Source organism: Berghia stephanieae, chromosome 11 (assembly GCF_034508935.2).
Source record: "Berghia stephanieae isolate SIO BIC M18660-M18661 chromosome 11, UCSD_Bste_1.3, whole genome shotgun sequence".
In the NCBI taxonomy this organism is placed as follows: Eukaryota; Metazoa; Mollusca; class Gastropoda; order Nudibranchia; family Aeolidiidae; genus Berghia; species Berghia stephanieae.
In genome coordinates this window covers 20,666,134-20,683,853 of record NC_088370.1, presented here as the reverse complement: position 1 = coordinate 20,683,853, position 17,720 = coordinate 20,666,134, and the positions used below count along the sequence as shown (strand labels likewise).

General features: G+C 36.3%; 1 protein-coding gene across 1 annotated transcript in view; it reads left to right on the top strand.

Moving 5' to 3' along the window:
• The window catches only part of LOC144957024 (uncharacterized), a gene marked incomplete at its 3' end in the record, with an annotated part of 28,602 nt that overhangs the window by 3,551 nt on the left and 7,331 nt on the right, over positions 1 to 17,720 (top strand). Inside the window, 2 exon segments of the mRNA XM_078887954.1 lie at positions 13,528 to 13,757; positions 15,249 to 15,404. Coding sequence (XP_078744080.1) covers positions 13,528 to 13,757; positions 15,249 to 15,404 — 386 coding nt within the window.

The following is a 17,720-nucleotide window of genomic DNA, read 5'->3' as shown; positions in this document are numbered from 1 at the left end:
TTTTTTTTTTTTTAAAAAAGGGGCTTTTATATAGTGCAATATCCACTAAACGTGCTGAAAGCGCTTTACAAGGGGTCCCAGGCCAACAGCAACACGTACCATGTTAGGCGATATTCCAATATTTTTTCGGTCCGGGACAACACTGTTTACTGCCAGGTATTCATTTTACATCTGGTAGGGTGAGAGAATGTGAGTAAAGACCCCTTTTCCCAAAGGGATTTAAACCATGCACCGAGCGGGGCGAGGCTCAAACCCCCAGGACCTTCCGACCCCGAAAGCGGGGTGTCATACCACTGACAAATACCCGCTTTAGTAAACTCATCTCAGCTCTATTTTATTAGCGATGACCTTGGCCTTTAGGCTTGGATTTTTAAAACTATTTTTTTTTCTTACCGTAGATGTAATGTGAAGAAAAGTAGGCGACGTCCGACGTGCACTTGTTTACAGGTTTGATAACCCATATTGTCATGGCCTAATTGTTGTCATGGAAATATCTACTCTTAAACCAACGCAAACTATTCTTCAATACAACAAGGTTATCTAAATCAAGCCCATACTTGTGTCAGGTTATCAGACCTGTATAGATAGTTCGAAGATGACGCCCAATCGGGGTCTTTGTTATTTTTTTTGCCACCCGCTTTTATGAGTAATACTCACTGAACTGTATTAACCCGACTATAAACGTTCATGGATACACACAGTTTTATGTGTTGGTCCGTTATACTTCCGGTTGGCAATGTTATGAGCTTCTTAGCCAAGCACATACTATCTATAGATAGTGTGCTAAGAAGCTCACAACATAAAGATTAGATAGTATGCAGATGACGTCACTCAGGCCTTTGTTATTGTTTTTGCCATCCGCGTTTGTGAGTTGTTCTCACTAAACTGTATTAACGAGACTATAAAAGTTCATGGTGACACAGAGTTTGTGTGTTGGTCCGTTATACTTCCGGATGGCAATGTTGTGAACTCCTTGGCCAAGCGCATTCTATCTATAGATAGTATGCGCATGGCCAAGAAGCTCATAACATTCCCATCCGGAAGTATAACGGACCAACACACAAAACTGTGTGTATCCATTGACGTTTATAGTCGGGTTAATACAGTTTAGTGAGAACAACTCACAAACGCGGATGGCAAAAACAATAACAAAGGCCTGAGTGACGTCATCTGCATACTATCTATAACGTTAGTATAACGGATCAACACACAAAACTAGGTGTAACCATTCAAAGTTCATAATCTGGTTAATACAGTTTAGTGAGAATTACTCATAAACGCGTATGGCAAGAAACAATAACAAGGACCCAAGTGATGTCAATTTCATTCTGTCTATAATATGTTCACGCCAACAGTAGACTTATTTGTTTATTTATTTATTTTATTTATTCATTCACTCATTTCATTTATTTATCTATTCTTTTAAAATTTTTTATTCATTTATACTTTTAATTGTTTTTTATTTGTTTTTGCTTTTTCATTACTTAACTATTTACATGTCTTTTTTTTGTTTAATTTACTTGTAATATATTCACTGAATCGTTTGATGTTTAAGTGTACGTGCGTGCGCTCGTGTTTGTGCGGCTGTGTGGTCATGTGTTATGACTCTCGCTTTCGGATCGGAAAGTCCTGGTTTCGGCGCATAGTTGAGTCCTTGGATAAGGCTCTTTACTCACATTCTCTCGCCGTATTCAGGTATAAAATGAGTACCTGGCCGTTATCGGCGTTGTCTCTGTCGGAATAAATTGTAATATCTCCTTACAGGCGTCATGTCTCGTCCTACATGTTACGTGCTGCTTGTTGGTCAGGGACTGTTTGTAAAGCGCTTTGAGCACGTTTAGTGGATATTGCACTTTTAAAAGCTCAAGTTTGCGCGTGTGTGTGTGTGTGTGTGTGTGTGTGTGTGTGTGTGTGTGTGTGTTTGTGCGCGCGCGCGGAGATGGGAGGGGAGGGAGGCGTGAATGTTTTGTATTTGTATTTATTTTCAAAGTTGTTGTACTTTGGGTCGCTTTTTTATTTATTTTATTTTATGTTTTGGTATCTAGATATCTAGACTCTAGATCTGTTTACGAAGTTAATTTGCGTCGTTAAAAAAGGCTGAAACGCAAAATACGATTTGTAAACTTATCAGAATAATATGTACAAGCTGTGCATGTCACTGGTGGAGATAATGATAATGATAATGACAATATGACGGACGGGAAAGCGTTTTGTTTGGAATGTAGATGGTTGTTTTTTGTTTTTGTTTTTTTTTTGAGGGGGGGGGGGGTGCTTTGTTTTTTGTTTTTTTTTTTATTTTGTTAGGGTGTTTGTTTGTTTTTTGGATTTGTTTTATTTTTTTTGATTGGGTTATCCTAGATTTTAGACTAGGCATATTTCGATTACTATTAGAATAGCACGTTTTGTTGAATGATTTATGGCCAAAATTGATTATATTGTTGTTGTTGTTGATGATGGTGATGATGATGATGATGATGGTGATGATGATGATGACAAAATACGATTTGTAAACTTATCATTCTATCATGATATGTACAAGCTGTGCATGTCACTGTTGTAGATAATGATAATGATAATATGACGGACTGGAAAGGGTTTAGTTTGGAATGGTGTTAGTTGTTTTGTATTTTATTTGGGGGGGGGGGGGTGCTTTTTAAAAATTATTTTGTTAGGGCTTGTTTGTTTTTTTTTTGATTGGGTTATCCCCCATTTTAGAATAGGAAGAACTAATTACTATAAGAATAGCATGTTTTGTTGAATGATTTATGGCAAAAATGGATTATATTATTGTTGATGATGATTATGATTATGATGATGATGGTGGTTGTTTTTGTGATGATGACAACTTATGTTGATTATGATAGCTATGACGACAATGACGACGACGATGATGATGATAATGAAAACAACAACAACAATTACAGAGCTACATTAAAAAAATATAGGTCTATATAATAGGCTAAATTCAGGGGGGGGGGGGGGGGGGGGGGGGGGGGGGGGGGGCACTTTTCTAAATATATATATATATTTTGGCCGGAAAATGTATTTACAAAATACAACCAAATTAAATTAACCAACTTATCAAACATTTCCAACCTGGAGACTTTCATTAGAAGTCTTGGGTTTGACATTTTATACACGTTTAAGGTATTATAATCGATTGATATGTTGAATTAATGTTTATTTTTAACCAAAATAATTATTATTAAAAAAAAATTAAATTAAAAAGTGTTTAGTTGTAATTTGGCAGCCTAGATTTCAATGGCACGTGAAGGACAACCTGCTGCAGCAATAATATGACCGACTTTCGTTGTTGTTGTTGTTGTTATTTGCGCAACGTGTGTGTGTGTGTGTAGGTGCGTGTGTGTGTGTGAATAGATTGCAAATAGCTGGGAACAAATTGGATTCAGTAGTCTGATGTCTCGCCGCCTGGCAACGGCGGCCATCTTGGTTCTAAACAAAGAAAATCATTACTTTTTATTCTTCATGCTGGCTAGAACTTTTCATATGTCTTGTGACTAGAAAGTGTAAAAGTCAAAACATGATCAAGTTTATGGTTTTTTCCCCTCTGGGTACGCTTTTATGCTCGCCGGAGAAATATTTCATACGGCGTCCGCCATTGTTCTGATAGTTTAGAGCCAGTGTTGCTAAGTTACCATGCGTCATTAGGAAGGAAGTGACGTTACGACTATTGAATCCTATTATATTGTCCGGATGAGACATATAGGTGATCTCAAACTAAGTACATTGGTAGTATGCTCTTGGATTCTACATCTGATCCCTATTTGTTCCCAGTTCCCCTTCGTCTTACTTTCTCTTGGCTGCTTTAATTGTGATTCTAGAACTTTTTACTATCCCATTTTCTTCCTTTTTACTGGCGCTGATATGACCTTAATGTGTTGCAAGCGCCGTAAAATCCTTTAAAAAAAAAAAAAAATCTTCTTCTTTTTCTTCTTTTTCTTCTTTTTCTTCTTCTTCTTCTTCTTCTTCTTCTTCTTCTTCTTCTTCTTCTTCTTCTTCTTCTTCTTCTTCTTCTTCTTCTTCTTCTTCTTCTTCTTCTTCTTCTTCTTCTTCTTCTTCTTTTTCTTCTTATTATTATTATTTATTATTATTATATTATTATTATTTTATTATTATTATTTTATATTATTATTATTATTATTATTATTATTATTATTTTTTTTATTATTTTTTTTTCTTTTTATTTTTTTTTATTATTATTTTTATTTTATTTTTTTCTTCTTCTTCTTCTTCTTTCTTCTTCTTCTTCTTCTTCTTCTTCTTCTTCTTCTTCTTCTTCTTCTTCTCTTCTTCTTCTTCTTCTTCTTCTTTTCTTCTTCTTCTTCTTTCTTTCTTCTTTCTTCTTCTTCTTCTTCTTCTTCTTCTTCTTCTTCTTCTTCTTTCTTTTTTCTTATTATTTTTTTATTTTTTTTTTTTTTTTTATTATTATTATTATTTTTTTTATTCTTGTTGTTTTGTTTTTGTTGTTGTTTTTTTTTGCTTAATTTTTCTCAGTGATGATGTCATTTATTATATATTATCTTACTATTTATTTATATATTATTTTCTATTATTTTTTATATTATTATTATTATTATTATTATTATATTTTTATTATGATGTTATATATTCTAATTTCGTATATTATTATATATATATATATATATATATATATATATATATATATATATATATATATATATATATATATATATATATAACCTTTTATAAAGACATGGTTACATATTATGAAGAATGGGGGATTAGAAGATGAATCGGCAATATTTTGTTCTTTTCAATACAAAAATAAAATTATAGCTCCTCGAACTGAAGTGACATTGAATTATTATACACAGGCGGTGACAAACAGCCCATTAAAATCAAGTTTACGTCACTTCGCTCTTTGTTATCATCGTAAATGTTGCTGCTTGAAGCTCGAAGATATAAAAACAACTATCTATGTGGAATTGAATGTAAGCTGCGATTTAATATAATATATACGAAAAACAGATACAATGGACGTTGCTGGTTTCCCCCTTTATGAACAAAGCAGGATGAATGAAACACTACCATTCTGTGTAATCATTTAATCATGGTATAGATAGTATGCGCTTGGTTAAGAAGCTCATAACATTGCCATCCGGAAGTATAACGGACCAACACACAAAACTGTGTGTATCCATGAACGTTTATAGTCGGGTTAATACAGTTCAGTGAGCATTACTCATAAACGCGGATGGCAAAAAACAATAACAAAGACCCGAGTGACGTCATCTTCGAACTGTCTATAAAAACGGTGATGAAATAAGACTAAAGTTTAGGCCGCATTTTCAGTAGGAACATTCTAAGGTTTGGCAAAGTGTCGAGATTTTAGTTTCAGGTTTCAGTACTTCTTCCTGCTGGCACCCATGAACACTACAGACGAATGAGATAATGTGGTTTAGTAGAATTGTTAAGATTAATAAACAAAAACAGTGAAAGTATTTAAGATTTTGGTCAGACAATTCGTCCTTCAAATATCGATTTGATTAAAATTTACCCTCATCTTGGCTGCCAAACTCAAACCTGGGACTTTATGTTTATGAAGTTAGGTTTTTAGCTCTCACTTAAGTGTCCCTCTAATATGATATATTATTATAAACGTTTAAAGTTACTGATAATTGTGTGTGTGTTTGGTAAGATCTTCTGGCGGGCAGAACGACTGAGTGTTTTACCTAAACGCGTAGCATGAATAGTATGCCACGCAGTATGGTTTTATTGTTTTTTTTTTTTTTTTTTTCAACTGCAATCGTTTGAAAAAACATAATATATCAAACACGGTTGGTTGTTTTTCCAATATTTGATTGTTGTTGTTATATGACGGGGAATCAGAGCATGACTGGTTGGTAGTAGTAGTACCTTTGTGAGTACACCATTGACATGACAACGTGCGCTGTGAATGAATGGTTACATCAACATGATTGATTGAGACATTTATTTTTAAAATGTGCGAGGTTGAGGGTGACATGAGGATAGGGTGGGGGGGAGGGGGGGGGGGGGGGGGGGGGGTTATGACGTGTAAACAACCGATTCGTTTTATATCGTTCGAAGTGAAGCATTTAAAAAACAAAACAAAACAAAAACCGTAATGAAAATGCTTGGTCACGTGATTCTATCTTGTATTGAACGTGCCATGGTGGTAGCAGTTTGTGCAAACAATGAAATATTATACTGATGTTGACATTTGAAAAATAAATGGCTGGTTGGGGTTCCCGACCTCCCACAGAATGGGTAGGCAGGGAGGTACTTACTTACTGTGTCTTCTATCCCCCCTATATTATTATCTGTTTTCCAACATGCTTTCTATTCTGTCTTTGTCTTAGAATGAGATTACTTTGGTGTTGTCATGACGCCCATGGCAGGAGTCCTTGGCTGGGAGGGAAACATTCGAATGTATAGTTAGAGTTTTGGGAGATGATGTTTTTTTTCCCCTGGGAAATCACCTCTGTTATGAAATATTATTTTTTTGTTTAAATCTTTAACATATGATTTGTAAACATGTGAGTTTATTCTTCTTAGTGGGATCTTGTGCTGTTGCCTGGGTGAGACTTTTCTGTGATCTCAAACTAAGTACACTGATCGTGTGCTCTTGGCATCTACATCTGTTCCCTATTTGTGCCGATCCCCTTTGTCTTACTTTTTCCTCAAGTCCTTTTAATTAATTATACATCTAGAATGTTTTATTACTATCCAATTTTCTGCCTGTTTACTGACGCTGATATGACCTAAATGTGTTGCAAGCGCCGGAAAACCCTTAAAAACAAAACAAACAAAAATAAAAGGGGAGTGGGTATAAAACATTATTGAATTCTTGACATAAATAGAGAAGGAAAAAAAAGTGTGTGTGTGTTGGGGGGGGGGGGGGGGGGAAGCGGAGGGAGGAATTAGGTAAATAAAACAAATGTGAACCATCGTTTCAAAACGGTGTTATGTTAGGATGGTTTAATCATTTAAGTGCCATAGTCTGCAAAAAAAAAAACAAAAAAAAACAAAAACAAAAACAAACATGTTTTTAAAAATTTGGCCGGAAAACTCGTCCTTCAAATATCGATCGATTTAAATGACCCTCATCATGGGGAAAAAACAACAACAAAAGAACAAAAAAAAAAAACAACTCTCAAATCTAAGGAAGACTTCGTGAAATTAACTGCGTACTCTCTCTCTCTCTCTCTCTCTCTCTCTCTCTCTCTCTCTCTCTCTCTCTCTCTCTCTCTCTCTCACGGGAAAGAAAATGTTATATCGCCTAACAGGTGTCATGTCTCGTTCTACATGTTAAGTCGTTTCTGTTGACTAGGGGGACCCCTTGTAAATCGCTTTGAGCACGTTCAGTGGATATTGCTGTATGTAAAAGCTCAAGTTTAAACCCTCTCCATACCAACTATAGGAAAATCGTCACATTAGTTACGATACAAATAAACATTCTTATTCAAATTTCTTTTGTACATCATAAAATTTAAAAGAATATGAACAGTGTGTTGTAGGGCATGTTTTGCTAAAGAAATTATGTATCGCAAGAATTTTACTGCTATTATGTCGGAGTGATAAAAAATCTGTTTTGTGTTAGTTATGTGTGAAGTTTTGGGGAAAATCTTGAACATGGCTGGTAAGGACAGAGTTATTGGACAATATTGTGGATTGGCTTGGGAGTATTTCCAAAAAAGAAAACCAAAAAAAAAAAAAAAAAAAAAACTTGAGCTTTTATATAGGGCAATATCCATTAAACGTGCTCAAAGCGCTTTACAAGGTGTCCCTGGTCAACAGCAACACATGTAGGACGAGACATGACGCCTGTCAGGCGATATTACAAATTTTTGGGACAGAAACAACGCTGTTAACGGCCAGGTACTCATTTTACACCTGAGTACGGTGAGACAATGTGAGTAAAGAGCCTTCTCCAAGGACTCAACTATGCGCCGAGCGAGGCTCGAACCCAGGACCTTCCGATCCGAAAGCGAGTGTCATACCACTAGACCACATAGCCGCCCCATCCCAACAAGGGGCCCATACCAATCCTATCCAGTCCAATCCATTCCTTTCTGTTTCAGATTCAGTACTGATCGCTACGACGTGCACTTTTATTCAGGTCTGATAACCCAATTCATTATGGGCTCATTTGTTGTAATAGAAATCTATTTTTTTTTTAAATAAAAAAAAACCAGACGAGATCCCTTAAGATGACCGAATTTTCTCCCTTTAAAAAAAAAAAAGAAAAAAATCTTTTTTGAAGTGTGATGTTTTTATCATTGTAAATCATCTCTCTGTTATGCATGTATAGTTATAACCACTAGTTTTGAATAAATTAGTGTACTATGTAAATATTTGAGTGTTCCTATCCTTCTTCATATTATTATTATAGTAGCGATATTCTTTGCAAGTACCCGGATGAGATTTTTAGGTACCGTCGTCAACTGGGGGAAACTTTGCCTCTTGAGTTTTGGACCACTGAGTAGAGACTGTTTAGTTTTGAGGCAATTATTTCCTATGTATAGATAGTATGCAGATGACGTCACTCAGGCCTTTGTTATTGTTTTTGCCATCCGCGTTTGTGAGTTGTTCTCACTAAATTGTATTAACCAGACTATAAAAGTTCATGGTTACACAGAGTTTGTGTGTTGGTCCGTTATACTTCCGGATGGCAATGTTGTGAACTCCTTGGCCAACCGCATTCTATTTATAATGTACAATAACTACAACAAAGCTGAGATTATTCAAAATGGTTCAAAGTCACAGAGGCACACTTGAGCAAGACAATTCACTTGTTCATTTTGGCCTATTATTGCATGTATTGTGATGCCGGGCTCACAGTATCCGCCACTGCATATTATAGATAGAACGAAGTTGACGTCACTCAAGTCTTTGTTATTGCTTTTTGCCATCCGCGTTTATGAGTGATTCTCACCAAACTGTATTAACCAGACTATAAACGTTCAAAGTTACACATAATTTTGGTCCGTTATACTTCCGGATGGCAATGTTGTGAGCTTCTTAGCCAAGCGCATACTATCTATAGCCAGGAAATAATAATAATAATAATAATAATAATAATAATAATAATAATAATAATAATAATAATAATAATAATAATATACTTTTATAGAGCGCACGGTGTCCTCAACAATGAGGCTCTTGTCGCTTTAAATTACATCAACACAAAACAATATAGAAAGTATACAACATGACATAAAAAAAAAAAAAAGAAATGTTTTCAAGGATTCTCGGATGCTCTGTGAAATGGTGTTCCATATAGGTACCCATTCAGCCCTGAGTTGAGTATGTTGGCCTGTCCTCGAAGATGGATGGATAGATAGACTGGCGGTTGATGTTACTCGACTGTGCTGTACTTGAAAGGCCCAGGTACAAATTATCGGTATTGCCAAGAGTTTCATCATTACTGTTACTGCCATCTCGGTGAATGCTGTCTCTTTGAACTTGGAAGAAAAAGAGATAAAATTTACAGTAACTTGGAAGAAAAAGAGATAAAATTTACAGTTCTCCCTTTGAAAGGTTAGATGCTAGCGTATGTATCAACAATTGGGTTCTGTTGTGTTTGCTTGCATCCGACTGCAGTTCTTTGAACTCTTTCCTCAATGCGCGCGTGTTGCGCTATTTTTAGCATCAGTCGGATCTAATTATCTCCCCGCCGTGTCAGCTGCTATGTGTTTGACCTCGTTGTCGTCATGACCTAGATTCTAACGGTCAACTGGTGACCTAGTTGCCGGCGTTTATTTTGACATGCGCAGAGGCGAGCTTGTCGCTTGGCCTCGGATAACATCGATTTCCATTGGTGCTGCCCTTAGTCCACCGCTGAATTGGATTGGCAGATTGGCAGTTTTATTGCTAAACTAAAAATAAAAATGTGATTATAAAATTTGTTAGGCATTAATATAATAATTTTATCCATTTGAATTTTTGCTATTTTCTTTCGATAAATCAACTAATTAAAGATGCATTGAAGAACATTAAAACCGTACCACAATTTTTTATTCTTATTTGGATACATGTCTACGCACATGCGCACACCAAGTCAATCAATAGGTTCAAATAAAGAATATGAAAGAACTCAAAACATGTGTATATATTTTTCCCTTATTAAATCATTTCTCGTGATAATGAAAGAGGAAAAGCAATGAGCTTTTCGGGTCTTCAGATGACATTTTCTACAATAGGCCATACTGCAAAATTCACAAATCCGTCATAAATTAAACTAGTATTAAATACAATATGTGACGGCTATCTGAACCGTTTTAAGTGCTCTGTTGAATCGGTAACCGGTAATGTCTGGTGATTTTAATTTTAATGTAGACTACCTAAAGTATTTAACATGGATAAAATGCTAACGTAACTTTGGTATTATTTTTTTCCCCACCTCAACTGGCGTTTTTTTTTTTCTGTGTTTTTATTGTTACGCATTTGACGTTTGATGCAAACAATTATCTGACAATGATGAACATCAAGCGATTCTCTCGCAAATAATAGAAAAAACTTACCATCTCTGCACTCGATTCATCAACACCAACAAATCCACCACGTCTAATTAACATCACCCATACACCAGCATATCATTGTTTGATTGATGTTGGTGTTGAGTATTGGCTATTGGTCATTAAACGCCCTGGTCAATTATCCGATGTGTGTACCAGGATCTCAAGTGTGGTCTTGTGTAGGTTTTATGTTGAGTTTGATGTTTTTGTGTTTGGATAGCTCGGGGGGGGGGGGGGGGGGGGGGGGGGGGGGGGGGGGGGTACTGCTCAATAAACGCCCTGCCCTCTCTTGTGTCCAGCAATGTCTGGTCTTTGTGTGTGTGTGTGTGTGTGTGTGTGTTTGTGTTTGTGTGTGCGCGCGCACTTTCTTTGTGTGCGTGTGTGTGTATGTGTGTTAATGACCTAATATAAAAAATCTTGTAATCTCCTTTTAAATCTCATTTTACTTTTAATTGTCCGACTTTAGTCTCTCCCTAATTCTGCTTTGCGGTTAGCTAAAAACAAAAATCAAACACATACCATTCTCCAGCTGTATAGATAGTATGCAGATGACGTCACTCAGGCCTTTGTTATTGTTTTTGCCATCCGCGTTTGTGAGTTGTTCTCACTAAACTGTATTAACCAGACTATAAAAGTTCATGGTTACACAGAGTTTGTGTGTTGGTCCGTTCTACTTCCGGGTGGCAATGTTGTGAACTCCTTGGCCAAGCGCATTCTATCTATATTGCGTACCAACACACAAAACGATGTGTAACTGTGAACGTTTATTGTCTGGTTGGCTGGTTAAAAAAAATAACAAAGAACCGAGGGACGTCAATTTTGTCACATCTATTACACATACCGGCTATCAACAACTCGCCCCTTTCTCTTTCCTCCATGTTTATTTAATTTATTTATTTATTTTAATTTTATTTATCTATTCATTCATTTGTATATTTGTTTATTTGTTTATTTATTTATTCATTTATTTATTTATTTATTTATTTATTTATTTATTTATTTATTTATTTGTATGTTTTTAATTGTTGTAACCAGTTAACTGTCGTACTCTGGAAAAACTGGAATTTAAAAATTTGGTCAGAAAACTCACTCGTCCTTCAAGTATCGATCGATTTAAATGACCCTTATTTCTGGTAAAAAAAAAACAAACAAAACAACAACAACAAAACTTCCAAACCTGGGACTTCCGCGAAGTCTTCCTTCAGTCCCAGGTTTGAGAGGTTTTTTTTTGCCAAGATGAGGGTCATTTTAATCGATCGAAATATGAAGAACGAGATTCCTGGACGAATGTTTAAATTACGTTGGTATTTTTTTTTCTCCAGAATACAGTTACATTGCCATCTCCATCTTCCTTTCTTTCAGTCGCACTGGCGTCAATGGCCGTAGCCGTCGTTAGCTTATAGCCTGACACTAGAATCCTTTAAGACTTATAGTTTGACGTCATTTTTTTTTTTTAGGTTTATGTATGTAGCGTCTGGGGAGTTGTCGTTAGTAGAGCTCAAGGAATGAAGTGATTCCATTGGTTGAACTATTGAATACAACTCACGATATGTTTTCTTTTTTGTTTTTTGTTTTTTGTTGTTGTTGTTGTTGTTTTGTTGTTTTTTTTTTTGTTTTGTTTTTTTTTTTTTTTTGGGGGGGGGGGGGGGGGGGGGGGGGGCAAAGACGTATTTTGACATTATTTTTGGGTCAGTATCAGGCTGAACGATGGCTACGGCAATGATCCACTTTTCCTTTCTCTCAATCCATCCCCTTTCATGTCGACGGTGTAAAGGCCATTTTCCTGTCACTTACTTTGTACATCTTAATGCTATGCGTTTAATTAAAATAACAAAAAAACCTCATGACATCCGCCAGCCGGATATTGATGCTATGCGTTGAGCCAAACATCTCAAAACATCCGCCTGCCGGATATAACAAAAAACCGTGTGTTACTTTGTCTTTAGTCTAATTGGATTCAATAGTCTGATGTCACGTCGCCCAGCAACGGCGGTCATCGTGGTTCTAAACGAAGAAAATCGGTACTTTTTATTCTTCATGCTGGCTAGAACTTTTCATATGTCTTGTGATCAGAATGTGTAAAAGTCAAAGCATGATCAGATTTATAATGTTTTTTTTCCCTCTGGATACGCTTTTATGTTCGTCGGAGAAATATTTCATAAGGGCGTCGCCATTGTTCCGATAGTTTAGAGCCAGTTACTAAGTTACCATGCGTCATTACCAGGGAAGTGACGTTACGACTGTTGAAGCGATTTGGTTAGCTAAAAACAATAACAAAGAGCTGAGCGACGTCGACTTCGTTCCTTCTGATCCGCCCCAAATTACATAAGACATGGTGTGCAAAGGTCGTGGATAGCTCATACGGTAGAGTCACGATCTCCCCGGCCAGGCGGAGTTGTCGTAGTACCAGTAAGGTCAAGGTCGCGGGTTCGAGCCCCCATCGCCCCCCCCCCCCCCCTCGAAATTTTTATTCTCTGTTGTCTTCTGGCACTTTCCTACTCACTTTTTTGATTTGTTATGAGACTTTCAAGTTGATGATTACGAGAGAGTTTGTTGTGCGGATTATTTTTTTTTTTTTTTTTTTTTTTGTATTGGGTAGGTGAGAGGGAACAGTTATTTTATTTGTTTGTTTTTTTTATAGAAATTTAACTTTTTTTTTGTTTGTCTTTTTTTTATTTAATCTAATAATTTGAGTTAATAATTTTTGATTAGTTCATGTTATTTAATTTTTTATTTTATTTTGTATTATTTTGTTGTTTATTTTATTTGTTTATTTATGTTATTTTATTTATTTATATTTTTTATTTATCTTTTATTTTTTAGACTATCTACTGTATTTATTTTTGTGCTCTGCCTTTTTATTTTATAGTTTATTATTTGATTAATATTATATAGTAAAAATAAAAAATAAGTTATGATCACCCAGACCCATTTCACGTGTTTTCCTTATATATCTTCACATACTTTATATTTCTTTCATCTTTCTCTCTCTCTCTATTCACGCCAGCAGTTGACGAATCAGCCACCTCCCCTTCCAGCTCCGCCATGGTGGAGCAGCCCCACGAACTCACCAAGCCGCCCACCGGGAACGGACCACGCCCCCACCGGTGCACGGTGTGTCAAAGGTCATTTCGGGAAGTCGCGACCTTGAGAAAGCATGAGCAGCTCCACAGGGCGGACAGGCCCTACGTGTGCATGACCTGTGGCAAGAGTTTCTTGTGGTCCTCAAATCTAAAGGTAAGCAGTTTGGTTTTTTTTTTGTCACGTGCAAGATAAGTTATAAATAAGTACATTTGTAAAAGTAAAAAAAATAAAAAAATTCCCTTTATACATCCCATAGGGGAAATTTGTCTGTAGGGTCTATTCCAAGTGAAGACTGGAATAACCCAGACGTCAGCCGCAGTGCAGCGACGCAAATTGAGCTAAGGTGAGGCGACTTGCTCAAGGCCACTCAGAGTAGCGGCGAGTGATCGAACTCGGTACCTTTCGGGTACGAAGCAAAGAGCGTACCGTTGAGTCACGCTGCCCCCTAATGACCAAACTGTGTTTCCGTACGTATAATTCACACAGCCTCTACGGCGAGTCCATAGAATGAAGCGTTCCCGAGAAAGCATACAATTTCTAAATGAATTTGAAGTTGAATTTGAATTTGTATCGTTAAGATGCAAAAAATGGCCTTTGTCTTTAATAATAATAATAAAGTCTTTTTCTATAGCGCTAAATGCCGAAGCCTCAAAACGCTTTACAATATACTTATCAAGCCATAATAAGACCATAAACACACTCATACCGAGACAAACAGACGCACACACTAACTATGCAAGTTTTACAATAATTGACATTCAACAAAATGGAATCAAAAATAAAACGAATAATTTACTCATCAAGAAGAAAATTTCTACGAAATGATACGTCTGTGTTTCCGTACTTTAAATCCAGGCAGGTTCATTAGTGATTCCGCACGAATGAACATCAAATGCTTTAAAATGTAAATAGCAAATCATTCTTTCTGCTCTATGAGGGTAGCCGTTCTGTATGTCTATGATTCCATGCAGGCAAACATGCACATATTTGCAGGTCTCCTAACCGAACTTATATAATATGGGCGTTTCATTTTTGTAATGGACAACATTTAGCATTGATGTTAGAAGATACTTCCATTAAAACAATGAAATTATAACAATTTGAGTTCTGAGACTGGGAAATATATACACGTCGATAGGGCCTATTAACGAGTCTACACATGTGAACGTTTATTTTAATATAAAATTCAAATCAATATCATTTAATTTGTTCTTTTAATGAAATGGCCATTCTGTGTTGTCGTGCATTTATTTTTCCACGCGTTTACGTCCATTCTCGTCTGTATAAATATACATTTTTAAAAAATGTATAATATAATTTATTTATTTCTATAAAATGGCCAGTCTGTGTTTCCGTACTTTGACTTGACTGAGATCCACGAGCGAGACCTCGAGAATTTGAGTCTATATAGAAATGCTAAATTTGTTACTAATTATTGTACATGATATCCTTTGTTTTTATAATTTATTATTACTATTATTATTATTATTATTATTATTATTATTATTATTATTATTATTATTATTATTATTATTATTATTATTATTATTATTGTTATTATTATTATTATTATTATTTTGTCTTTAAATAAAACTGAAATGACCAATCTGTGTTTCCGTACACTGTTTTTTTTTCTCCATGTAGGTCCACGAGCGAGTCCACACGGGAGAGCGTCCATACAAATGTAAAATCTGCCACAGGTGCTTCACACAGTCCAATGACCTCAGACGGCACGAACGAAACGTCCACATGAGGGGCAAAATATACGGGTACAAAAACACGGGTCGACAAAGTAGCCAGGTGAGTGGTGAAAATTAATCAGTAGATTTTTGACCAATCAAAAACATGGAATTTGTGACACATCTTCACACGTGCTCGGACAAACATAGTTGGTTGTCTCGAAAAATAAACGTGAATGAAATCGTCCTCTCTCTGATCATTGTTATTGGTTTTTTTTTTACCGCTAAATTGGTGACTAGCTATCACACGATTTTCTCGATCATGTTAAAAAACGTTTAAATTTACACAACGTCTTCTCTTTTGGTTCTATTAATCAGCCGGTAGAACAGTGGGTGTTTTACTTAGACACATACCATCGACAGTAAAACCTTTTGAGTTTGCTATCTTTACCAATACTCTTCAACAGTCGTAACGTCACTTCCTTCCTAATGACACATGGCAACTTAGTAACACTGGCTCCAAACTATCGGAACAATGGCGGACGCCTTATGAAATACTTCTCCGGCGAGCATAAAAGCGTATCCAGAGGAGAAAAACATTATAAATATGATCTTGTTTTGACTTTTATACATTCTGACAGCTTGAAGAATAAAAAGTAATGATTTTCTTTGTTAAGAACCAAGATGGCCGCCGTTGCCGGGCGGCGTGACACCAGACTACTGAATCCAATTGTTTTATCATCTCACAAATAAATGTGGTGGTCTATATATAAACAATAACAAGGAGCTGAGTGACGTCAACTTCATTCCCTCTATAACCGTGTGTGTGTTTGTGTGTTTGTTTGTGCACACATGTTGTATTAAGACTTTTAGAATATCCGTCTATGCCCTCGATTTACACACCAGTCGAGTGTGCAATTATGATGAATGGGCATGATCTATATAGATAGTATGCAGATGACGTCACTCAGGCCTTTGTTATTGTTTTTGCCATCCGCGTTTGTGAGTTGTTCTCACTAAACTGTATTAACAAGACTATAAAAGTTCATGGTTACACAGAGTTTGTGTGTTGGTCCGTTATACTTCCGGATGGCAATGTTGTGAACTCCTTGGCCAAGCGCATTCTATCTATAGATAGTATGCACTTTTGGCTAAGAAGTTCACAACATTGCCATCAAGAAGTATAACGGACCAACACACAAAACTGTTTAATCCATGAACGTTTATAGTCAGGTTAATACAGTTCAGTGAGAAGTACTCATAAACGTGGATGGCAAAAAGAATAACAAAGACATGAGTGACGTCATCTTCGAACTATCTATAGATAGTATGCACTTTTGGCTTAGTTACCCAATTTCATTCGAACTTTTGTTCAAGTCGAGACACCTGCATAGACGCCACAGAGTTTTGATAAGCACTATCCGTGAATAGTCACGATTTTTTTGTCAATCAACACACCGTTTATTTAGCATTTTTTACATGTCAATCAACACGCCATCTAGCATTTGACGCGACCACCTACTTTCAAATCACCTTATTTTAGATGACCCAAACAAAGAAAAGAAAGTTAGAGGGGGGAAAAAACAACATATAAAACCAACAATAAAAACAAAATAAACAAAAAAGATGCGACGAAAATAAAATAAAATACAAACTTAAAACTATAAAAGAAATCAAAACAAATTAAGATAAAAAAAAAAGAACTGAGTCAATCGCGTTTGCCCGCCCCACTTTACGACAGTTTGAGGGCAAAGTTCCACCTTGCTTATCTTGTTAAAACATGTCGTCGGTTTGCGAATATCTTTCTCTTCCCTCCTCCTCCTCTTCTTCTTCTTCTTTTCCCTCTGTCCTCTCCTCATCCTCCTTCTTCTCTTCCTTCTCCTTCTCACCGTTCCCCTCTTCCTCCTTGTTTTCTCCAACCTCCTCTCACGTCCATTTCCTCCTACTCTTAGTTTCCCCCCCCCCCCCTTCTCTCCTCATCCTTCTTCTTCTCTTCTTCTTCTTCTTCTTTTCTCTTCTTCTTCTTCTTCTTCTTCTTCTTCTTCTTCTTCTTCTTCTTCTCTTCTTCTTCTTCTTCTTTCTTCTTCTTCTTCTTCTTCTCTTCTCTTCATTCCTTCCTCCTCCTTCCTCCTCCCCTCCTCCCCCTCCTCTTCTTCTTCCCTTCCCATTTCTCTCCCCCCCCCCCCCTCCAGATATCTCACTTTTTTTTATGATTAAGAGACAGAACAAACAAACAAACAAACAAACATGCTGAATTTATGGGGGAGTTTCCGAATATTCATCGGGGCCTCTTCAACCTACTGTACCAGCTGTGACTGAATAATACGCCATAAAAATAAATTGGGCCAGAGAATACAACAGTTCTTGAATGAAATTACAACGAAAAGACGCATCGGCTTGAAACCAAAAGCAGAGGATTGAGATGTGCATTTATAAC